This window comes from Dryobates pubescens, chromosome 14 (genome assembly GCF_014839835.1).
Source record: "Dryobates pubescens isolate bDryPub1 chromosome 14, bDryPub1.pri, whole genome shotgun sequence".
Taxonomy (NCBI): Eukaryota; Metazoa; Chordata; class Aves; order Piciformes; family Picidae; genus Dryobates; species Dryobates pubescens.
The window spans coordinates 8,340,099-8,365,604 of NC_071625.1; the positions used below are offsets into that span (position 1 = coordinate 8,340,099).

A 25,506-nucleotide genomic window follows, 5' to 3' on the forward strand; every position below is an offset into this window, starting at 1 on the left:
TTAATTTTTCAAGCCTGCTTTCATCTTGTCTTGGTTTCCTTGGGAATTATGTCAGTTGTGAAGAGTTGGAATTCTCAGCTGGGGAGTAGGAAAAGTACAGCTCAGCAGGAGAGGGACAGCTTTAAGAGTTGAGTCGTTAGCAGGAACAAAATCCAGTATCATAAGTAACACGCAAACAGTAGAAAGTAATAGACAAAACCAGCAAACGAAAGGTTAAATCGGCAAAATATCCACTGCCTAACGCCATGGCCTGGGGTGGTGAACTGAGTCACTTCCCAGCAGTAGCCCTGCTGCCTGACCTGCAGGATAAATTCCAGTGAAAGTCACTCACCATCGTATTTATAGATGTTCATGTTGCGAGGTTCCGGGTAAAAACAGGAGCAGATCAGGGAGAGCATGGACAGCTCCTTCATCTTTTCCTTGTAAGCTGAAAGGAGAGATCCTGTTAGTATGTTTCACTTCCCCAACCCCTCCTTGGCTGCTCTAGCTGAGGTGACTGGCTGGGGACCAGCAAGTCTGCTCTGTCACCCAGCCTGGCAGATTCCTCTAGAATGCCTCTTGTGAGCATTGAGTGAGCCTTTGTCAAACCACACATGAGACACTCAGCATTGCAGAGCCTGCTTCCCATCTCCTGCATGACCTCAGCCTCGCGTGTCGGGCAGAGAGTCCTCTCTGGTTTATAGAAAGTGAAGCTGGCTACCAGGAAATGGATTTAGTGTTGGAAGAGTGCCAAGACTCCACTCTCTCCTGGCAGGTGGAGAGACATGAAGCTCTCACAAATTCTCTGACGTATCCAAATGCAATTGAGAACAGCTCTGAAACGCTGCCCGTGTGTTGCCATAGGCAGATGCTAAAGACTTTATCTGTTACAAAGGAAAATGTCACCCAGATAATTAAAAAAGGGAAAAAAAAAGGCAGAAACCAGGATACATTTATCAAACCCACTGCATGGTGTCCTTACTGTGCATAACCACTGCAAGCAAAGCTTTTCCTTCCTCATTTAGTGGCTAAAATATATTGCTTCCATACTCAGGTCTAATGCATATGATGCAATATGCAATAGCTGAGGCCATAAATGCCCTTGTCATTGACCTTTACAGTCTTTACTGACTTTGTAATGCCTATAGAATCATAGAATTGTTAGGGTTGGAAGGGACCTCAAGGATCAAGTTCCAACCTCCCTCCCCCATGGGCAGGGACACCTCACACTAGATCAAGTTGCTCAGAGCCACATCCAGTCTGGCCTTAAAAACCTTTAATGATGTGGTTTCTACCAGGCCTCAGACATAGTCTGAGGAAGGGTTGGTCTAGAAATGGTGACACCAGTACCTAAACACTACACAATGTTCTGCATTGGCCCCTGCTAATTGCCATTATCCCAGCATGTAAACAGGACACTGGTCTTGCATCTGGTCACTTGGCAAGTCAGTGACAGAGCCCAGACTACAGGCTGCCTTCTGGGTCCTGGGACAATACCATAGCCACTGCCCACATATTTTTTGATTGGGGTGGGGGGGTTGCTTCAAAATTCATTTTGGCAAACAGAAATCCCTTCTCTCCACCAAAATCAGATCTGCAGAGGCAGACACACATTTGCTGCCAGCATGTGAAAACATGGCTTTAAATACAACTGCTACTGAAAGATTTGTATCTAACAGAGTAAACCAAGTTAATTTTCATGTTACTGAAAGAAAATCAGACAGCCCTTTGATCTTCTCGTTGTGGATACACATGAGACTGTCATTCAGCCTTTCTCCTGTATGCTTTTGGGTTTCTTTAATTCATTTTTTTCCTAACCAGACAGGTTCCCAAGGTTTATGAGGGCTTGAGAGCCTTTGGGTACTGCTCAGCATAGTCATATTAGGAGGATCTACCAGCTCAGGAATGAATTTCTAGCTGCCAGTGGATGGTTGATCATGGACACTAAATAACCTACCAAAAGGACATACAGCCTTTCAGACACCATTGGTGAAAGCCAGCATCTCAGGTCAAGAATGTACTGAAGATTATGGTTTCTGTGAACTGAGGTTGTCAAGGAAGCTTGGCTTGAAACTTGAGTGCCAGCTCACAAGGAATAACTTAGAAATCCTCTGAAGAGACAAATCATGGTGTCTGCTAAATAGTCAAACATAATGGCACGCTCCAACACAGCATTTAACTCCATGTCTATTTCTAAGCACACAGATGTGTTTGTCCAGCCTGTCCTTTGAGGAGGGCACCACCAAAATCACATCCTTTTCAACAGAGAGGTTGTGGAGTGGCTGCACATGAGACTCTGCATGCTCCCTGGGGGTCTGCTGAACATACAGAAAATGGACACCACGTTGCACGGTAATGACAAGGACACTGATGACACAAGCTGGAGGCTGATGGTTCTTTTGCAAGCTCTGCTCCAATGTCTACCTTGAAATATTTTTGGAAGAGGCGGCATACAAAGCAGCTTCCTAGGAATCCTGCACTTTGGGAGCTTTGCTATTCTTTTTTTACTTTTGCTTGACATTGACCATGTCTTGTTTTCTAACAGCATTTCAAACAGTCAGAAGGAAAGTGTTTGCTCTCCCAGCTCGTCTGCAAAACGTGACTGGAGAAAGATAAGGACGTGCTCAGCTCTCTTCCCTTTCAGTACAATAGCTGCACAGAAAGCACACTGGTGAAATCACTGTCCTGTTCCACTCTGGACACTGACAGAATTAGGGTGGCTCTCCACGCTTTACAAGCATTACATTCTATTTCTTCACGGTACTGATTTCGTCTCCATTTGCCCTAGAAAGTCCTTCAGCTGTACCAGGAGCTCGACTTGAAGACTCACAGAAAGTTCTGGGGACCGCTGCAAACCTGGGATCCGAACGAGCTGCCAGGATGACAAATACTGTTTCTCCTGTTGGAGGCTGAAGGCCTCAAAGGGACTGAAGATTTACACACCTCCTCAGGCATCTAACACCAGCCTTGTGATCGCCTGGCCCCCTTGACCAGGCAAAGAACAGCTTATTTGGCAGCACTGAGTAGCAGGAGCCCGGCTCTGCTCAGCTGTCCTTTCTTTGAACTGCCACACATGAAAAAATAAGCAGTAATGTTAGCTCAGTTAATGGCTTGAGGTGAGGAGAAAGTTCTTCACCAAGAGTCATTTGTCATTGGAATGGGCTGCCCAGGGAGGTGGTGGAGTCACCATCCCTGGAGGTGTTCAAGAGGGGATTGGATGTGGCACTTGGTGCCATGGTCTAGTCATGAGGTCTGGGGTGACAGGTTGGGCTTGATGATATTTGAGGTCTCTTCCAACCTTAGTGATACTGTGGTCTAGTTAGAGTGGCTGTCCCATGTCACCCAGGTTGAACAAAAAGATAACTGTGCTTTCCCAAAGCTTGAGTGGATTTGGGATTAGCTATGGAGAACTGTTGTCTCAAAAAATATTGGGGCTTCAATTAAAAAGGCAACACTCAGGCCAGAAGGCACTGATGAAGTCTGCACAGGACCTCTCGTGTTAACTGAAATAGGCCTGTAATTACCTGCCTTAGAGTGGAGCTTTTAAAACTCCTGAAGACAAGCAGTGACTGCAACAAAGTTGGTTTTCCAAATGTGTTTCAACTGCCTTGCTAATTATATGGCTCCTTGTGCAGCCAGGGAGGGTACACATCATCCCATTAAACGTGCAGGTTAAATGAGGGGAAGGAAATGATGGTAATCGGGAGATTCCAAAAGCGCTGAGAGGGAAATTGCCAGGAAAGAACAGTGCTGACAAAAGATGGCAACAGAATCTTCTTCAACACAGCAAGAGTAAAATGTTCATATACATTGAAAGATTCAAAGCTGAGCAAGAGCAGAACATTGTTTCTTGCTAAAACCAGAAGCGAGCTGCTGGAGCAGGTCCAGAAGAGGCCACAAAGATGATCAGAGGGCTGGAGCACCTCTGTTACAAAGACAGGATGAAAGAGTTGGAGTTGTTCAGCTTTGAGAAAAGAAGACTCCAGGAAGACCTAATGGCAGCATTTTAATATCTGAAGGGGATCTACAGGAAGGCTAGGGAGGGACTGTTCAGAAGAGCTCATAAAGGTAGGATGAGGGGCAATGGTTTGAAACTGGGGCAGGGTAGATTTAGGCTGCACAGCAGGAGGAAGCTCGTTACAACTCCTCATAGAGTTGCAGAGAAAGCTTTGGAAATATTATCTAATGCCTCTAAAAGCTTTGACAGCTTCAGAGGAGAGGAAACTCATGTAGCTTTGAAATTCAAGACTGCATGATTTCTCCTGAATGAGTTCCATATGCACCTTAATATCATTGTTTTAAGCCAATCTCACCATTTTCTCAAACTTCAGGCATTGTTTAGAATGTTGAGTGACTATTTCCATGCTCTTTCATAGAATCATAGAATGTCCTGGCTTGGAAGTGATCTACAAAAGTCATCTAGTGCAATACCCCTGCAGTAAGCTGGGACATCCCCAGCTGCAGCAGGTTGCTCAGAGCCTCATCAAGCCCGACCTTGAATGTCTCCAGGGATGGAGCTTCCACCACCTCCCCGTTCAACCTGTCCCAGCGTTCCAGCGCCTTCATAGTACAGAACTCTGTGTGCTCTTTGCTTGCTGGTCCAGGTAAGATCTCCCAGATGGTGCCAGGGCTATGTCTGCATGAGCAAGCAGGGAAGGAGAGTAGGACTGGATCTGTGAAACGGAAGAATTCTAAGGACTCAGTGCTCATGCTGCATATTTTGGGTGTCTTTTATTTAGATCAGTTCTCTGCCATGGTTTGAACAACCATTCGTGCCTGGAGCGTAGTAGATGTACTGCTAATGCACAGCTTCCAGTTTCATACCTACCAAGTAAACCAGTTGGTGCACTCTGAGATTGCCCACAACTGGACACAGTACTCAAGGTGTAGCCTAACCAGTGCTGAGTACAGGGGCAGAATGACCTCCCTGCTCCTGCTGGCCACACTGTTCCTGATACAGGCCAGGATGCCACTTGCCTTCTTGTCCACCTGGGCACACTGCTGGCTCATGTTCAGCCTACCATCGACCAGTACCCCCAAGTCCCTCTCTGCCTGGCCGCTCTCCAGCCCCTCTGACCCCAGCCTGTAGCACTGCATGGGGTTGCTGTGGCCAACGTGCAGAACCCAGCACTTGGATGTGTTCAATCTCAGAAGAGTGCTATGGCTGTCACTAGATATCAACAACCACTTCCTTGTTGCTGGGAGGAACAGGAAGATTTGGGAAAAGATTGGTAAAATTATTCTCATCTGTTACCCAATAGCTATTAGGATTTTTGTATTGTTTTTCACAGTTTGCACTGTAAGATGGAAATCTGTCCTGACTGATGGACCATGGGCAATTTGGGTCACATTTTGTTCCTTGGCAAAGCACAGCTAGGACAGATTGCTGTGTCACAGCAGAGCCTGTTACTCATAACCAAAGCTATTTTTAACGCATCAAACCAAAGAGATTAATTGTCAATGTTACTTATAATTAACACATGATGAAGGGAGATCTGTGGATTCTTTATTTTTTTTTGCCTCACCAAATCCAATTATAACAAAGTGTCCCTCATTTTTGATGCTTCAAGTCCCACCAGCCAACTAGTGCCTGAAATTCCACACAACTGGAAGGAAACAGAAACTGGCTTGCTGCCTGTGGCCAAAATGTGCAACCCATACGACACGTTCTCTTGCCAGCTACCTGTGTGACAGTCAGCTTTCTGAGGCTGAACCAAAATCTTCCTTTGTTTTCTGCTTTGGAAAAGCTTGCAGGAGCAAGAGGTAAGATTAAGTGAAGCATGAAAAGCAAGGTAGAGAAGACCACCCATGGCTATCCTCTACAACCATTTTTTGTTGTGTGTTATTGACAAGGCAGTTTGTCATAAATTCCGCTTTGTTAATGTTCTCTTTGAAGTGCTAGAGCTTTTGGCTTGCTGAGACAATGCTTGAACTCATGAAAAGCCGTGCCATTCTGTGAACATCAGCAAGCACACTCTGCTGGACAGCAATGTTGGGGTCGTTTTGTACACAAGCAGGTGTTTGCTCATGCAAAGGCTGCCCAGTAATGATTTTCTTGCATTGGTGGTGTGTAGACACAAACAGATGCAAACACACGCACCAGAGGGTGACAAGTCTAACTGAAAACTGCTCCCAATTTTGCAGCTTAATCACTGATGTGACTGTGGATTCTTGGACTACAATGGACTACACCAGCTGCCATGTCTGTGTCTCCCTCTCTACCTCCACACCCCATCTCTTTCCCCCCAATTTTCTTTCCACAGAGCTTTCTTTGTAGGAAAGGATGTGAGCTACTAAAGCAAAGCTTGAAGAGTGAGGAATGAACAAGAGTGAGGAATGAACTCAAAAGACTACAGTACTTCTCAGACTGCTTTATCTCCTCCTGGTTAACTGAAAATGACTCCCTCAGGTCTTGCAGTGCCAAGTGCAACCTCTGTTCTTCAGAAGCTTTGACAGGATGCTGATGTTTAGGATGCTGAACTTATGCCTACCTTTACAAGAGGCCACCACAGCCACAGATAGTTCCTGATACACTATCATCTATCACTTAAGTGTGAAAGTCAGGTAAGCATCAAGAGTTTGTAACTCCATAAGGCAGCCCTATCCAGTAATCAATCTGCTGTCTCTGTATCTGTGGAAGCACAAAAGACTGTGGAAATTATCTCTGGGATGATGTGACCAAAGAGATTTTCCTGAGAAAAAGGAATAAGCTGTAGCAGCTGCACCAGGAGGAAATAAGCCTCCTGACTTGGCTCATCTTACCTGCCTGAGAACTGTTGCTGGTTTTCTTGCACATCTGCACAAAGGGAAGAGTCTCTTTTGCCTGGCATTGTAGCAAGCTTGGCTCTGTCATGTCTCATACAAAAATCCTCAGCTTTCCTTTCATTCAGGACTACTGATAATGTAATAGCAGTGATTCTGGGTCTGATTCTATTGTTATTTTTCCTGTTCCTGAGCTTGTATGAATGATTTGAGAATCAAAACCTTAAGCTCTGGCATTTCTGAATGGATGGATTTGCTTTCCATGATTTAATGGTCATTGTGTGCAATGCATTGCCTTCACATTGTGTGCCTGAAAGGTGGAGACAGAGCTTTTCCCAGCCCACAAAGGTGTTTTTACTCTTTTTACTTCTGAGATAGGTTACAGATAAAAAGGCTTTGAAAGCCTCATATTTCACTCCAAAACACCCGCTAACATGGCTCTGAACATGCCTCTGGTAAGCCACACTTGAGCTAGAATCTCGGCCTTCATGTAGGCTAGAAGAGGTGTTTTCAGGAATGCTGGTGTTCATGTGTGAAGGGCAGAGAAAAAGGCTTCTCAGGGACTATCCCCAGCACAGTCCTGCTGAACACAGATTGTCCTACCTCAGCATTTCTGAGACTGGGGCTACCACCTCTACTGGCTTGCCAGAACAGCAGCCTAGTAGAGTTTGGACTTCCTTGCATCAGGACAACCTCCAGATGTCTGATCCTTCCCTCAGAAGTGGCTGAGTAGTGCTTAGGAGAACCTCTGAGCCAGGCTGTTTCCTGGGTTCAAAAACATAGTATTTGGCTTAGTCCTGGGTCCACACTAGTGGCTAAAGCACCAGGGAAGGATTTGCAAATTAGGTGGCACTTCTTCAGTGTTGTTTAAGTGTGGGGTGGACTAAGTTACAGCTTGGCAACTTCAGAGCCTGCAGTCAGCCTGCCTGCCCCCAACAGCCCTGGCATGCAGATATCAGTCACCAGAACATCAGCGCGTCCATAGCTTGCTGCTGATTCAGGCATTCATGGAAAGTACAGTTTTGAGTGTGTGTTAAGCAAACCTGGAGCACCCAGCAGTCAGGGACTAGGCTATCAGAGAAGGCTGCTGTTGCCCAGTACACTCTTAAGGTCATCTCATTACTGCAATGCAGAAGCATGCAGAGGCCCAGTGGAGATCTGTGCTACTTTCTGTACAGACATGTGAACACCCTATGCCAAAGAGCTTATGGAGCAAGTGACAAAGACAGGCAAGGGATGCTGGGGGAGCAATGACCTAGACATGAAAAAAACTACCTCAGGTCACTGATCTACTCTGTATGAAAGCTTCATAGAGAAGAGGAGTGGCTGAGGGAACTGGGGCTGCTTAGTCTGGAGAAAAGTAGGCTCTTGCTTTTTGGTTGGAGTCAGGTGGCTGTTGGTTTCTTCTACCTAGTAACAAGTGATAAGATGAGAAGAAATGGTTTCAACTTGTACCAGAGGAGGTTGAGGTTGGATATTGAGGAAAATTTCCTCACTGAAAGGGTCATCAACCACTGGAACAAGCACCCCACAGAAGTGGTTTTATCATTGTCCCTGGAGGTCTTTAAAAGGTGTGGTGCTGAGGGACCAAGCAGACTGGATGGTGTTGGGTTAATGGTTGGGCTCAATAATCTTGAAAGTCTTTTCCAGCCTAAATGATTCTGTGGTTTCTATGTCAGAGATACCTCCATTGGCACAGGCTGTCTCTTTGAGAGCACTGCAGGCAATACTGGTGCTGGCTGGTGGAACAGCCCCTAGAGTGAGGATGAAAATCAAGTGCAATGAAACAGAATGGCCACGGTGCAGTTATGTAGTCTACTATGATCAGACAGCATCTTCTCAAGATGGGAGTGATGCTGTGAGTTCTGTTTTAGCACAACAGGACCAGGTTACTAGAGCACAGCGTTACAGAGCTGGCTGCCAGCATTGCTTGTATTTTCCTGAACTTCACCCTCAGCCCTGTGTGTTTGCATTGGTGGCATTTATTCAGATTTTCCTATTGATCTCTTCAGATGTTGCTACTGACTTCATTTTGCATCACCCTGACCCCTTTATGTAGGCTTGACTAACTCTTTCCAGTCTTGCATCACTCACTGACGCTGAATGTCATTTCTTTCAACAGTAGTTGTGTGTTATCACACCTAGAGAATAATGACATAGCCTTGGCATATTGTCAGTCTTCACAACTGAAATAAGAGTTCTGCAACTGTTTCTTTTCATCAGGACACAGTAGATCAGAGAAAAGGAAGCTGAGGGGAGACCTTGTCGGTCTCTACAACTCCCTGAAAGGAGGCTGAAGCCAGGTGGGAGTCTGTCTTTTCTCCCTAGTAACAAGTAACAGGACAAGAGGAAATGGCCTCAAGTAGCACCAGGAATGGTTTAGGCTGGATAACAGAAGCATCTTCTTCACTGAAAGGCTTCTCAAACACTGGAACAGGCTCTCCAGGGAGGGGGCTGTATCGCCATCCCTGGAGGAGTTTCAAAGAGTTTCAAAGATGTGGTGCTGAGACACATGGTTTGGCAGCAGTCATGGTAGAGTTAGATAATGGCTGGACTTGATGATTTTATGATTCTATGCTTGTATGATTCACTTGTATTATGAAATCACTCCCCCCATCTTCAAACTGCAATTACAGTCAAATTGTTTTAAGAGCCATACTGAGCTTCTCAAGAGAGCAAATTTATAGCAGAATTACCCACATGCTCAGAATGCAGGCAACTGATAACAGCACAGAGAAAAGGAATGGCCCAAAATGTTTCAGCAAAGCAGGCAAATGAAGGAGGAATGGGTAAAGGATCCAACTTTCTCTGTTTTCATCATCAAGAGAGTCTAGGCTACTCCTCAATCAAGGACACAGAGATGAACTACTAAAGTGGCAGTTTCCATTAACAGAGAGGATGGTCCTTGGCATTTTCCTGGAATCAGATAAACGTGGTTATAACACAACTGTAGGTCAGATATAATATGTGGCTGTTTTTTACAGCTTGCACAGGGCTTAGAACCACAGCCTGCATTGCTACACACCCTGTGCCATTTCCAAGCACAGATACCTCTGATAACTTCTGACATCTTTAAAACCTGTGCTTTGAACTGGTGAAGGACAAAATATTAGCTAGTCATAACTTCAGGCTCAGAAAACAATCAGCAGATTCAACTGTAAGGTGCCTTTTGTGGGGGATTTGGCAAAGAAAATACAAGAGCAATTAAGATGAGTCGAAATTTGTCTTTATGTTATATGGGATAAATGCAATTCTAATTTGCAGTGGGGGTGGTCTCTTGATCTTTACATTCCAGTAATTACATGTATTCCTTGCTTGCTGAGTCATTTCACTGGGTGCAGAACCTGCTGCAATTATTTCCACACCACAATTACCAGGAGAATCCATTTTAGAGACAATATGCTGCCGTGGGGGCTGTGGAAGGTACCCCTCAAACCACTAATTTCATGTAGATTACAAACCCTAATTTATACTGTCTGAAGGGTAAACACAGAGAAGCATTCGTGATGCAGTTCATAGAGATGTGTATGCACTAAAAAAAAATGTCTGAAGCTTTTCCTGCAGGTTTATTGGTTGATTTTGAGCAATCTGCATGCGTTTAATGTGCTTAACCCAAAGCCAAATATCTGCAACTGCATCTTTATGCTACAGAATCACTCTGCCTGGCTGCCATGACTACCGGCTAAAAGTCAAAATGCAAAAGACAATGAAAGGAGACAGTCTGAAAAATCCATTTTTTTTCTTTGGGCTTTTGAATGGAATTTTAACTTTCTGTGACATTAAAAAAACACCACCCAAACCCCAGTCCCAGTCAGCTGCCTCACCAGTTATAATAAAGGCTTTGGTTTGCTTTCTGTCCACAATCACAAATGACTTATGGAGGTTACTGAAAAATGAAGGGTTCCTATCCTTGTAATAGTGCAGACAACATCATACACTCTGTAACTGTGTTAATTAACAATAGTATTTAAAACCTTACAGCCAGAGCCAAACGAGCTCTGGAGTTTCTGTATACATTTGAGATTAGAGTTTGCCTTTCAACATATTTGTGGAGGATTTTCTTTTTAAGCCTAAGGAGATGTGGCCGTGGAAGTTATGTGCAGATGCCCTGATGCTCGGGCTTAAAATCTTTAGTGCTTTAATTCCCTTTTGATTTCACAACAAAGACCACAGAAATGTCAATGCTTTTATAGAATTTTAAGAGTCTGCTCAATCTGGTATACGTTGGAGCAAGGAGTTTATTTCATTACAAGGCATTCAAAAGGACTGAACTTCTGGCACATGCCGGAGCAAGGGGCTGTATTTATTTAACTGCAAGCTATTCCAAAGGACTGAATTTTTGGGTTTAGGGAAATATAGTTTCTAATTCTAATTTCTAATTCTAATATAATTTCTAATTAGCCTGGAGAAGAGAAGGATCAGGGGTGACCTCATTGCCCTCTACAACTACCTGAAAGGTGGTTGTAGACAGGAAGGGGTTGGTCTCTTCTCCCAGGCAACCAGCACCAGAACAAGGGGACACAGTCTCAAGCTGTGCCAGGGGAGGTTTAGACTCGAAGTGAGGAAAAAGTTCTTCACTGAGCGAGTCGTTCGTCATTGGAATGTGCTGCCCAGGGAGGTGGTGGAGTCGCCGTCCCTGGAGGTGTTCAAGGGCAGATTGGACGTGGCACTTGGTGCCATGGTCTAGTTGTGAGGTCTGTGGAGACAGGTTGAACTTGATGATCCTTGGGGTCTCTTCCAACCTTAGTTATACTGTGATACTGTAATTTAAGAAAGCCTCCTATGTGGGAAGCCTGTCAAGGGAGTGTTTATCCTTGGTGAAATTCTTTGATTTAAAAAGAATGTCCTTAAGTTTTGAGTGATTCTGAAAGCACTGCACAGGGTAAGGAAAAATCAGAGCAAATCCCTGAGCAACAAAGCAGATTCTGTGAAACTCATCCTTTCTTTTGGTGGTGTCTTCTAACCAGTGGGCAGCAGAATGTCTAGGAAAAGTATCTTTTGGCAGGTCCCCCCGTCTAGACTGGGGCTAATTCTAGACATTCCAATGTTCAGCATGTTCATTGTGAAAATCTATTTTCACAGCATTTAAAGACATAAAATAATTATCTGCTTGCCTTCCACACAAAGAGTACAAATGCCCAAGTGAGATCTCAGATGATGCCTCAGCGTTTGGCTACATAAACTCTTCACTGTCGGTGCTGGAAGATGACGTTTGAGTGCCAAAATAGGAACAGATTCTGGGGCAGTGACTTCTTTTAAAGCATGAATGCACAGAAATAAATGCACATATGTAGGCTGGCTCTGAAAATCCCACCAGGAAGAGGTGGTTTTGCTATTTCTTCCACCTTCCTTTTGCAGGAAAATGGAGGAAGGAAGCAGGCCAGAAGCAGAGGTGTGTGTGAGTCAACGGGAGAGGAGTTTGGGCTCATCAGTGGTTGAAGGTATTTGGTGCTGCATTCAGTTTTGGGGGCCCCCAATTTAAGAGGGATGTGGAGGAACAGGTCCTGTGGAGGGCTACCAAGGTGGTAAGAGACCTGAAGCATATGGTCTGTGAAGAGTGGTGGAAAGGGCCAGGTTTTGTTAAGCTGGGTTAAAACGAAGTGGCTAAGGGACAGTATACTAGCTGCTTACAACTACTTGAAGATAAGGTCAGTGACATGAGAGACCCAAACTCTTCCAGATAACAGAAAAAGGAAGAACAGTCTGTGGTAGTTTTAGGCTATACCTTTAAAATTTTCCATGGATCTTGAGCAGAACGTGGTAAAATGTAAATAAATCACCATTGGGTGTAAAAAGGAAAATAGTGATAAGCCTAAACAATCCCATTGGCCAAACAGGCATAAAATTAGATGTGCACACTACCTTTCTCTCTTTTTGGCTTCCTCTCTCCATGAGATACTAACTTGTGCTTCTAGCTGGCTTTGCCAACCTTGGTTGTGTTCTTTGTTGTGGCTGAATATCCTAACAAAATAACTCTCTGCTCTTTTCTCTTGTCCCTTTGTGTCCAGGGAGGTAAGAGGGGTGGGTGGGTGGTGGGCAGGGAGTAGGAAGCTATTAGTAGCCAATCCTGGTGTTTGACCAGGGGGGTTCTTGTGATGTTTATACATTGTAAATACCTGTAATTATTCTAAATACTGTTTATTTTGTATATATTCATTGCATCCCATTGTAGATTGTAGTTTTGCTTGTAAATACATCTACATTTGCTTCCAGCTGGGCTGGGCTGGCAATTTAACATTGAGGGGAATTTTCAAGCCACCACACAATCATAAACCGTGGCTTGGGGATTTGTGAGACCATCCATTCAGGAGCTGGCTAGACAAAGTGATCCTTACTGAAGCAGAAAGACAGGCCAGGTAACCTTGAGACATACTTCTAAGTAGTTTCTCCACAGTTCAATTCCCAGAGCCAGTTCAATTATATGTGTGCCTTTGTGAGAGGGAGGGCTTGCTAGCAACTCTCAGCCTCAGCTCCACTCCTCCTTGTCATTCAAATCTTCACAGAAAGAATCACAGGTTTGTCAGGGTTGGAAGGGACCTCAAGGATCATTTAGTTCCAACCCCCCACCATGGGCAGGGACACCTTCCACTAGATCAGGTTGCCCAGAGCCACATCCAGCCATAAAAACTTCCTGGGATGGGGCTTCCACCACCTCCCTGGGCAACCTGTTCCAGTGTCTCATCATCACCCTTATGGTGAAGAACTTCCTAATGTCTAATCTAAATTTCCCCTCCTCTAGCTTGGATCCATCCCCCCTAGCCCTATCACTACCTGACACCCTAAAAAGTCCCTGTTAGTGGTTTAGTGGTGCCAACAAAAATGCATCTCATCTCACTGGACCTCTGCACTGTTGCTACTGTTCAGGATTTGTGAGGACTCTCAGTGAGCTCATCCCTAGCACATTATAGCCCCAAATCCCTTGGGCTTCTTTCCTGGCTCTACCCCCAACCACTCACTCACTTGCTGCCTTCTGTATAACCTGTTCATCTGTTTAACTACTGGACTTCAGTTGTGGCCATCTCCATAGGCCACTTCCCCAGACATCCCACCTCTTCTCTGAAAAAGCTCTCTTCCAAGCACCCTTTCAGATTTGGTTAAAACTCTCCCAGCAGTTAAGCTGGCTTGCAGGGTGTGGTGGGTTGAAATTTCCCCCCCAACATTACATTTTGCCAGACCAGCTCAGTTGGAAGCAAATGAAAGCTGCATTTACAGGCAAAACTACAATCTACACTGGAATGCAATGACTATGTACAACATACACAGGATTTGCAGTATTTACAGGTACTGACAACTTATAAACAGCACAAGGACCCCCCCTGGTCAAAGACCAGAGGAAGCTACTAGCTTCTCCCTCCTTGCCTGCCTGTTATCCCCCCTGTACAAAAGGGAAAAGAGAAAGCAGCAGAGGGACGTTAGACTTAGCCAAGGGCAAGCAGAAGCAAGTTGGTATCTCTCCCAGGGCGAAGAAGTGAGAAAAGAAGAGAAATTGTTTTGGTGTTTTTAGTCCCTTATCTCTTCCAGTGGGATTGCTCAGGATGATCTTTATTTTGCTTTTCACAGGCAGTGGTGATTTATTTACATGTTACTACTTTTCTGCTCAAGATCTGCGAAAACAATGTCGAAGGCCATCACCTAAAACTGTCACACAAAGCAAGCAAAAAGCCACACAGAGTAGACCCAGACAATGAAAAAAATAAGACAAAATCTAAGAAAGAGAATGATCATCACAGTGCTTTCAAATTTGGGCTTTGCCTCACTGTGAAGATTTTTGCATAGCTTGAGGAGTCTGACTCATTGTTTCATTCTTGGAACCCTTACAGATAAAGTAGCAGTCTGGTCAGCAGTGGGCAGCACGGCAAACCTGGTGTCTCTGCGAGTTTTGTTACTGAGCAAAGCCATTAGGTTGTGGGAAGAGGGTTGGTTTTGGATAGCTTTGGAAGGCTGTGAAGATTTGCCTTTGCTCGAGTCGGAGAGAGCTATGTTTTGTCTTTGAGAATAGTGTAAACACCTTGTAACTGAAGGAGAGAAGCTGGGCAGAGCCTGGTCGGATGTGTTAAAATGTTGTTTTGTTATTTTGACCCTATTGTGTGCCTTAATTACACATATGCCAGTACAAAATGACCAACTGAGAGGTGACACATGTGCCTTCTGACAGGCTGATTCGCTTTGCTGTATACCGTAATAAACATCTTCACCTGCTTACATCTGGCCCAAAAGCATTGGTCAAGGTAATTAAAACATCTGTACCATTACATTAAGTGGTACTGGAAATAAAGCATGTGGGTGTAAGTGTGACTATTTTAACCAGAAACTGGCCAGCTGAAAGCATTCATCTAGGCCAAACTGAAGACTTGCTGCAAACCAGAACATAAATCTGAGAGATTTATTTAATTGGATGTGCTTTGAATACCGGTTTGGGCAGTGACTAGAGGCTATGTGGTGACTTGTGTGAAGTGATGGATGAGAGTTCCAGTAACCTTGACCCCTGCTAGGTGACAAACATTTTCCCATTTGTCACATCCTTTCTTAGCCTGACAAAAAAGACATGTACAGCTCTGAGCTGTGACCATTTATCAGCAGTCCTCTGGAAGCCCATCTAGAAGATAAGGTCCATATACTGCATCATTCCACTGCCATGAACTTGTCCTAACTCCCAATAAAATTAATAGAATCATAGAATTGTTTTCATTGGAAAAGACCTTTAAGTTCATTAAGGCTAATCATTATTAAGCTCTACCATGGCTGGTGCTAAACCATGGCTCTCAGAACCATATCTCTGCCTCTTTGAAACACCTCCAGGGATGGGGATTCAGCCACCTCTCTGGATAGCCTATTCCAGTGTTTGTGAACCCCTTCAGTGAAGAAGTTTATTCTCTCATCCAACCTAAACCTCCACTAGTGCAACCTGAGGCCATTTCCTCTCCTCCTATCACTTGTTAGTAGGGAAAAGAGATGAACGCCTGCCTGGCTCCAGCCTCCTTTCAAGGAGTTACAGAGAGCAAGAAGGTTTCCTCTCAGCCTCCTTCTCTCCAGACTAAACAACGCCAGTTCCCTCAGCTGCTCCTCACATGACCTATTCTCCAGACCCTATAGTCCAATAGTTTGAAGGTTTTGATATCCCTGCTCTTGAGCTGCTTAATATTGTTTTCCTAACAATCAGGTTATCTGTGCATGGATTCCTAGCCCTGTTTCAAGTCAACCAAAAAGCTCTCTTTGACTTTGGTGCATTTATGCTTGATCCAACAGATGCTTTCCAAGCTGGAATTTTTGAGCTAACTGTCACATATTTGCTATTTGGCTTTCAGATATTTCTGTGTGCTATCTATGCAGTTATTACTACTAATTACCTGAGTTATACTTCTACTATTGTATCCTGCCATGTCTTTATGCATACATTGAAACTTTTGATTGCCTCCATTAAGAAAATAATTATACCACTCAACAGCACATTGCTAAAATTGATCATATTTAGGCATAGATTATAAATATTATTGAGTGCTATAATCAGAGGATGTGTCAAATGAATGAGGGGGAAAAAAAGAGTAAAATAAATATGACAGCTTCTTCTTTGAATCACAGAATCACCAAGGTTGGAAGAGACCTCAAAGATCATCAAGTCCAACCTGGCACCCAACACCTCATGACTACTAAACCATGGCACCAAGTGCCACGTCCAATCCCCTCTTGAACACCTTCAAGGATGGTGACTCCACCGCCTCCCTGGGCAGCACATTCCAATGGCTAACAACTCTCTCTGTGAAGAACTTTCTCCTCACTTCCAGCCTAAACTTCACCTGGTGCAGCTTGAGACTGTGTCCTCTTGTTCTGGTGCTGGTTGCCTGGGAGAAGAGACCAATCCCCACCTGGCTACAACCTCCCTTCAGGCAGTTGTAGACAGCAATAAAGTCTCCCCTGAGCCTCCTCTTCTCCAGGCTAAACAATCCCAGAAATTAGTAGCTTATTCAGAACTGATTAACTGGGTGAGAAAGAACATTTGTTGGGATATTTTTGTTGGTTGATGCTACAATAAAATTAGAACAAGAGCTACTGTTCAGAGGAAGTGAGCTGTGTTTTAGGTAGCTTAGCTGCTTAATAAAACTACATTCACTTTGTAAAGATGCAAAATTAATGCATAAATATCAGTGCTGTAACAATTTATATCGACTTCCAGTAATGTAACTGCTTCCAGTTAAGTCCTTCATAATCCACCTCTGTTTTTCATCATTCTCCTCACCTTCCCTCTTTTATATTCTTTCTCACTGTGGTGATTTTCCTCCTGTTCTGAAATATTACTGAAGGTTTCTAGAATCCATTTGCTCTGCCAGGATCTTTGTCTCTTTGTATCTATCTATCCATCTATCTATCTATTTATCTACCTATCTATCTATCTATTCATTCATCTATCTAATTATCTATCTATCTATACAACACTTGCCTCCACTCACACAGATCTTTGTATCTATCTATCTATCTATCTATCTATCTATCTATCTATTCATTCATCTATCTAATTATCTATCTATCTATTCATTCATCTATCTATCTATCTATCTATCTATTCATTCATCTATCTATCTATCTATCTATCTATCTATCTATCTATCTATCTACCTATGCAACACTTGCCTCCACTCACACAGAAGACTGAATTCTCTTGATGAATTCAGAGACACAACTCTGGTACTAAATAAACCACATGAGGAATTGATCCCTGCAGAGATTCTCCATTGATTTCTGTAGGGCTACTGTGAGGGTGCTTGGCCCACTTAGAATAAAAAGGGATCTTCACTTGGTATGTGTCTAGATTTTCAGGGCACTGTGCCTCAGCAGATCCCAGCATCAACAGTGTGTCATTAAATGCAAATCAGAATTTCTTCTGTCTTATTCATCCTGCCCTTTACAGCACACTTATCAAAGTTCCAGGACTGATTTGCCTGTCATATTTTTCAGTATGTTCTAAAATAAGAAGGTTCTGGAGATATCCAAATGTCAACTTATAACAGCTTGTTTTTTTCTCTTTTGTGGCATAATTGAATTGGTTTTCCTCTATGAAAAAGTCTCTTTTCCTGTATAATCAGATTCTCATTTATTAGTGTAGATGGCTTTTGTATGACTTTTCAAAATAATGAAGGAGATATTTCCTTCCTAAGCTGATCCTTCAGGAGACTTACAGGGGGGGAAATGATTCATTAGACATACTGGATATTAGGAAAAAAATCCTTTGCTAAAAGAGTGTGCAAGCACTGGAACAGGCTGCCCAGGAAAGTGGTGGAGTCACCATCTGTGGAAGTATTCAAGTACTCAGGGACCTGGGGGTACTGGTTGACAGTAGGCTGAACATAAGCCAGCAGTGTGCCCAGGTGGCCAAGAAGGCCAATGGCATCCTGACCTGGATCAGGAACTGTGTGGCCAGCAGGAGCAGGGGGGTCATTCGCTCCCTTTACACTGCACTGGTTAGGCCACACCTTGAGTACTGTGTCCAGTTCTGGGCCCCTCAGTTTAGGAAGGATGTTGACTTGCTGGAAGGTGTCCAGACAAGGGCAACAAAGTTGGTGAGGGGTTTGGAGCACAAACCCTATGAGGAGAGGCTGAGGGAGCTGGGGTTGCTTAGCCTGGAGAAGAGGAGGATCAGGGGAGACCTTATTGCTCTTTACAACTACCTCAAGGGAGGTTGTAGCCAGGTGGGGGCTGGCCTCTTCTCCCAGGCAACCAGCACCAGAACAAGAGGACACAGTCTCAATCTGTGCCAGGGGAGGTTTAGACTGGATGTTAGGAAGAAATTCTTCATAAAGGGAGTGATTGGCCATTGGAATGTGCTGCCCAGGGAGGTGGTGGAGTCACCATGACTGGAGGTGTTTAGGAGGAGACTGGATGGGGTGCTTGGTGCCATGGTTTAGTTGATTAGATGGTGTTGGATGATGAGTTGGACTCAATGATCTTAAAGGTCTCTTCCAACCTGGTCTGGTCTATTCTATCCCATTCTATTCTATCCCATTCCATTCCATTCCATTCCATTCCATTCCATTCCATTCCATTCCATTCCATTCCATTCCACTCTATATATGCAGATGTGGCTCTTTGGGACATGGTTCAGTGTGCGTGGCAGTGTTGGGTTGCTGGTTAGACTTGACAGTCTTAAAGGTCTTTTCCAACCAACATGGGTCTACTACCCTAGATTTCTGCTGGTTTAGGATTTAATTCCAGCAAGACTGGTGTTCCTGGCTGTTGCATATCTCAGCCACTTAAATGTGTGACTGCAGCCACCCATTGCTATGTCCCATCCAGCGCCACTATTTTTCCTTCCACTGCAGTAGAAAACATGGGAGTCCTCCTTCCACTGAGCACCACTTTGTTAAATTACAACAACTTGGCCCACAGTATTCTTGGCTGGAGGGCTGCCTCTTGCTGTTTTTTCAAGAAGCTTTTAGCAAAAAATCATTTCACTATTTCTGGTAAGATGACTGGAGAAAAGCACATGCATGTGGCAGGCAAAACAAGTGCTTATTGTATTGCTTTGAAAGGCTTTAGTGCTTTGTGCTAGGAAATCATTCTTCATTTGAAAAACCTGCCCAGGCCTGGCCACTGAAATGATAGGCTTCAATCATGGCTGGGAGGGACATATTCAAGCTTCACAGACAGTTTCTCTTGAAGACACTTTGTGCTGGACATGACTGATTCCACATGGGCTGAGAGGGATGTTTCAAGCACTGGAGTGCTGGAAATTGGAAATAGCTGAAGAAACAACTCTCCTGTGGTCTTAATTTCTCCCTTCTGGCTCTGCAGAAGTGTGGAGGTTTATGAGAAGGAATATGATGTGTGAAGGGACAAAAAATGAATCTGCCTGGTGGAAGAAATTGCTGACAGCAGATGAATTAAAAGAAAAAGAAGAAGAAGAAGGGAAAAAAGCAAAGTCAGTCAGGGGAAGGGTTGATTGAAACTAGATCATGACTGAGGGTCACACTATGCCTGACTGGATAATGAGATTGGATTAAGAAAAATGAGGGAAAGGCTACCAAGGAAATGGACTGGGACTGGAATTCAGTAAGTGGTGGGGATGGAGCAGACAGGAAACTCTGATTAGGATGGGAGATAGTTCACAGTAAAGCTTGAAGTGATCTGAAATAGAAATGTTTCTGACTGCTAGCTCAGACTTTCATCTAGTATGTAAATGCTACTTATAATACTACAAAAAATACTGAAGTAGCAGGTCAGGGACAGGCTGAGCTCCATCTGATAGAATATTCTGTTTCCAGGATCTATTTTTAAACATTATGTTTTAATCTAGCAAATTGTAAGCCTATAGCTACTTGGAAAGGTATTAAATGGAATTTTGCCACCTTTGTATAATAGATGACCTGTTTCCTTCTTTAAATGACTTGAAATTTCTGTCAAGGTTCACTATTTATCCTTACCTCTTCATTTTTATTTTTACCTTGGACAGTACCTGTCCACATCTTTTGTGCAGAAAGAAGGAAGTGGGGAGAGCTGAGAGCTCCAGAACAGCAGTGGCAAGCTACACAAACTGGAAACTACAATTTTGCAGAGCAGGTAAAAGCACCTCTGTCGAGTTTGACAGTGTTTTTCAGTCCTCCCTCCACTGAAAGGTGAAATTCTTTGCACTGTTAATCTCATGCAGTATGATTCTCTGAGTAGGATATTCTTCTTCTCAGTGTTTTGTAGATCCATAGAATGATTTGGGTTGGAAGGGACCTTAAAGATCATCTAATTCCAACCCCCCTGCCATGGGCAGGGATATCTTCCACTAGACCAGGTTGCTCAAAGCCTCATCCAACCTTGCCTTGAACACCTCTAGGAAGGGTACATCCATGACCTCTTTGGGCAACGTGTTCCACTGTCTTGACTTGTCACTGCAGAAAAAGTGAATGTGCTTCTAAAGGGAATAATTTGAGTCCTCAAGGCAGAGTAAAATAAATATCTTGTTGTTACTTAAGAAGTCATTCTTGATATTTTACTTAGAACATAAAGATGTTTAGAGGTAGAACACTGTTTCCCCAGCAATCAGCTATTTGCCTTGAGAACAAGGGGTTTGTTGGGGACTATTAAACATGTTAGTTTTTAAACCACAGTTGCCTTTCTACATCATAATATAATGAAAGCTCCCTGACTGCAGTCTTGACAGCATCAAAAAACTTATCTAAATACATAGAAAAGATATTAGCTTAGGAATGGCCTTTTGTATTGCATCTACATAATAAATTGAATACATGCCAGCACCTGGAGATGAAGGCTGTGTATTCAAGTCTCTGTAAACATGACTGCTGAGTGACATCAGTTGCACTTTCTTTTCACAGGAATGGTGCAAGAAACAAACATATCAGAAGAGTTAAATGAAATATTGAGTGGAGGCTAATAAGAGGGGTTGCAGAAATGAATTTCACTTCCCAAAAAAAAAGAGGTCTTTGAAAAATTATAAAGCTTGAATGATGCATTCATTTCAAATAACAATATTTCCCAGGAGCATGCAAACAGGGGTTTATTTACAGCTCCGTTCAGGTAAATGGATAATTTTCAGTACAAAGGTACTAATAAAGCCATTTAATTTTGTATGCAAATATAGGTTAAAAAAAAAATAATATTGGGCATATTTGACCTGGTTGTGGTCTTCACAGTCTTTTGAAAAGGGCAGCAAGGCTGGGGAGAGGCCGTGAGCACAAGCCCTACCAGGAGGGCTGAGGGAGCTGGGGTTGCTTAGCCTGGAGAAGAGGAGGCTCAGGGGAGACCTTATTGCTGTCTCTAACTACCTGAAGGGAGCTTTTAGCCAGGAGGGGGTTGGTCTCTTCTCCCAGGCAACCAGCACCAGAACAAGAGGACACAGTCTCAAGCTGTGCCAGGGGAGGTTTAGGCTGGAGGTTAGGAAGAACTTCTTCATACAGAGACTGGCCATTGGAATGTGCTGCCCAGGGAGATGGTGGAGTTGCCATGACTGGAGGTGTTTAGGAGGAGACTTGATGGGGTGCTGGATACCATGGTTTAGTTGATTAGATAGCGTTGGATGATAGGTTGGACTTGATGATCTTGAAGGTCTCTTCCAACCTGGTCTATTCTATTCTATTCTATTCTATTCTATTCTGTTCTGTTCTGTTCTGTTCTGTTCTGTTCTAAAATATCCACATAATTTTTTTTTTCTTTTCCTAAGAAATTCCCTAATGATTATAAAATGTCCCTGAATAGCACAGAATGGTAATACAGCTTCAGCAGGTAAGTCACTGCCTTTCCTAATCTGATCAGTATGGATTTTTGGCAGCTTCTGCAACATCAGAGCGTTGTTACAGTGTAGAACATAACCTCCCATCACCACTCTGAGGTAAGTATGTAAGCTTATCCCCATCCTAATGAAGAGAAAGTCAGGTCATACAGTGATTAATAGACAAATCAAATAAAGAAGTTAAGTGCCTAAGATGATGATTAAGAAAAATCCAGACGTCTAAATGCCAAATGTGGATCCTGCAAATTCCTGCACGGCTGCAGAGAGGCAATGAAAATCCATAAATGCATCAACTTGTGCTCTTCAAATTGGTGGTGCATTGTAGGGTGCTATTCTGTTTGTGCAAGCAAGGGTGCCTCAGACTTGGAATGTTTCATTCCCTGACAGTGGGAATCGAGTGTTCTTTCAACCCAGACCCTGTCCTGTGAAGAAATCCCTGTATCCTAGCTCCTAAGAACATGTGGCACACACAGATAGATAGGACAGGGTCCTTCATAAATGCAAAGGCAGCCACTAGTTGCTTTTAAAATGCAACTGAGGGGAAATGTTGCTAGCTGCTTTACTCCTGCCTTTTGAGACAATATAGACTGGGAAATGCCAGAGCTGGGTGCAGTCTCTTTCAGACATGAGGGGATTCAAGCTGAAAGGTCCTAACTGCCACCCAACAAAAAGCCACATTTTATTTTCTGCTCCCATAATTGTTTCTCTTTTGCTGTATCACGCAAAATCCAGACATGGTTCTGTAAGTCAGGGCTTCCCAGTTACCAGGTGGAGTTAACCTTACTGTGTGTACTCCATCATGATGCTCTTCCCACAAAAGGGTGGGCAGTGGCCTCAGCTCAGTGGCTCTGGTGGTCTCTGGGAAGGGAGGATACAGGGACCAGGGTCACCATATCCTAGCACTTCATTTGGAGGCTCTCAGCTGTTTGGCTGAGGGGCAGGACTGCACCCATTGTCACTACAATGGAGAAGACCATTGTTGATGCTGTGCATCAGTATAACTGCACATCCTGGCAGAAAGAGCTTAAATTCAATTCATTTGTTAAATTATGTATTAAAAGACAGGTGTGGTGGGTTGAAGAACTGCCACAACAAGAGAAAGAACAAAAGGGGGGAAAAAAACCATAACAAATGGAAGAGAAAAGTAAATCATTACAGAGCAGCTTTATATGCTGGTATTGCTCAGACACACGATGTCTTGAATATTTTGTTCCCAGGGGTCAGTGTTTCTCCACCTTTTTTCTTCTTTTCTCCTGAGGATGCAGGTATTGCAGACTGAGCTCTCCAAAGCACTTCTTCCTGGACTGGAAAAGTGCTGAGCAACTAGACCAATAGATTCTGCATGTACTGTAGCTAGGAGCACCCAGCACCTTGCAGGATGGAGGTAAGTGTCCCTGGTAGAACTGCTGGCTGATGTTCCCACTTCCAAGTGGGATCAACAGACTCTTTAAATCGAATGAAAATCAACACTGCCTCAGACTGCATCTACAGAATTCATAATTTGAGGATTGTGTCTAACCTAGAAAGAATTGTGACTGGCAGCTGCCAATTTCTGTCCCCCCACGGGCTAAGGATTAGCTGACAGTGCTGAGGCCAGTGGCTGAACTCTGATGGCTTCAAGTGAGTCAAGATTCATTGACAAAGTTATTCCATCTACCATCCATTTTATGGACACTGATGAAGAAGACATGTTCTCTACAGGCCACCTGAGAATTGCACCAGCTTTTGTGGATGAAGGTGACTTGTATGGAGAACTAAGATTGTATTTTTGAAGGCAGTTGCTGCAGAGGTAAGCAAGCACTGGTGGTTCATGTGTGACACCTGCTCCCTCCTTAAAGCATTGGGCAGAACTACTTAGAGTGCCAAGATAACAGGCTTTGAAGCCTGACAAGTTTAAAAGCAAATGTGTTTAATATATACAGAGCCTGAGGGAGCACGCTCTATGAGAAGAACTTCCAGTTGTGTTGCTGTCCACTGGTGACAAGCCTAGGAGTCAATCTCAGCCCCTTAAATTGTGGTGGCTTTCTTCCCGTAGCTAAGCTTTTAGTGAGCTGACTTTCCAACTGCTCCAGTTATTTGGAGTGGCACCATTTTAGGATGCCTACTTGGAGATGCTGCAGGTTTGATGTTTTTCAGGAATGCTGAACATCTCATGTTCCTTTTGCTTAGTTAATCAGGTGGTTAAATAAGACCTACATGACAACGCCACACAGGTCGAGTACTGCCTAGACCTACCTGTGTTGGGAACCCTCTGATCTCTGTTTCAGGTGATATAATAATGCCTACTTCTCATGGAAGGCTCTTAGGAGAATTAATTAGTTAATTTCATGTAATTTTTGAAGGCTAAAATGCTATCTGAAGATCTTGCTGGGTAGAAGAGTCCAATCTCTCTTCTGCAATGAGTTTTTTGGGGGGGGGTTGTTTGTTTGTTTGTTTAATTAATGCTATTAATTTGAAAATGGAGAATTCTGCTCTAAAGAAATGGATACAAATGTCACCTGAAATTGCTCTTACTATGAGGTTAGATTGCAGCTATATTTATAGTAATAAGAGGAGTGCAAAATGTGATCTAGAGAAATGGGATAGTGTAGTACAAATATCAAAGACATTAAAACAAAACAACAAAAACCACAAAACACCAAAACCACAACAAAAAAGGACAACAAACCCACAAACCCCGGGCTTAATTAATTAGTTAATGGAAAGTCAACGTGCCAAATCAATGTGAATGACTTACAGGAATATATTATTAAACAGGGAAGCCTTTAGTCTCAATAGAGCTTATATTGGGACAAAGAAGTTGGGACTCTCAGCAACTGCAGAAGGCATTTATGGATCTTGGAGGGAGTGGGATTTTCTTTCTGCACCAGAAGCCTGGAGGTAGCGACAGAGTGGTCTGAGGACCCTCTGGGATCTGTGTGTGGACTTGGCAGTGCTGGGTTAACAGCTGGACTTTAATATTAGACTTCTAAAGGTCCCTTCTAACAAAACGATTCTATGATTCTAAAGAGGTGATAGAAGTGGAGATGACCGAACGTTTTGGAAGTTCTCAAGCTGATGGAGTTTATTTTCACAGTGTGTTATGGAATCTTTTCCATAAGCTGATGGAACAGATGAGGCCCCATCCTCCTGACTGTCCACTTCACGAGGTAAGTGAAGAACAGCCATGGGGCAATATAAATTCTTAGCCTTATAGAATTTGTAAAAGTCACTCCTGCCTCAATTCTCAACAGCAGGAAAAGTAACAGACCTTTTAAACCCAGGAAAGAACATGACTAGGTGTTAACCTTTCGCTCTTGAGTGAATTGCATTTATCACCAGCTGTGTGCAGCTTAGCAATCAAAATTATCAGGAAAAAAAAAAACAAACCAATGGAAGTGTTTCTTCTGCTAGATCTTGGCAATAATGGTGTCTCAGTCAAATCACATTTCTGTTAGCGTTATGAGACAAGAAATTCTTTTTATGACTCTTATGTTAGCTTAGTAATCAAAATTATTAGAAAAAAAATAAACCAGTTGAAATGTTTCTTCTTGGCAATA

At 43.5% G+C, this 25,506-nt stretch overlaps 1 protein-coding gene across 1 annotated transcript in view; it reads right to left on the minus strand.

Moving 5' to 3' along the window:
* STMN2 (stathmin 2) overlaps window positions 1–25,506 on the minus strand; it is a 43,608-nt gene that overhangs the window by 13,510 nt on the left and 4,592 nt on the right. Inside the window, exon 2 of the mRNA XM_009905763.2 lies at window positions 332–427. Within this exon, the coding sequence (XP_009904065.1) occupies window positions 332–427 (96 nt within the window). The remainder of the gene's footprint in view (window positions 1–331; window positions 428–25,506) is intronic.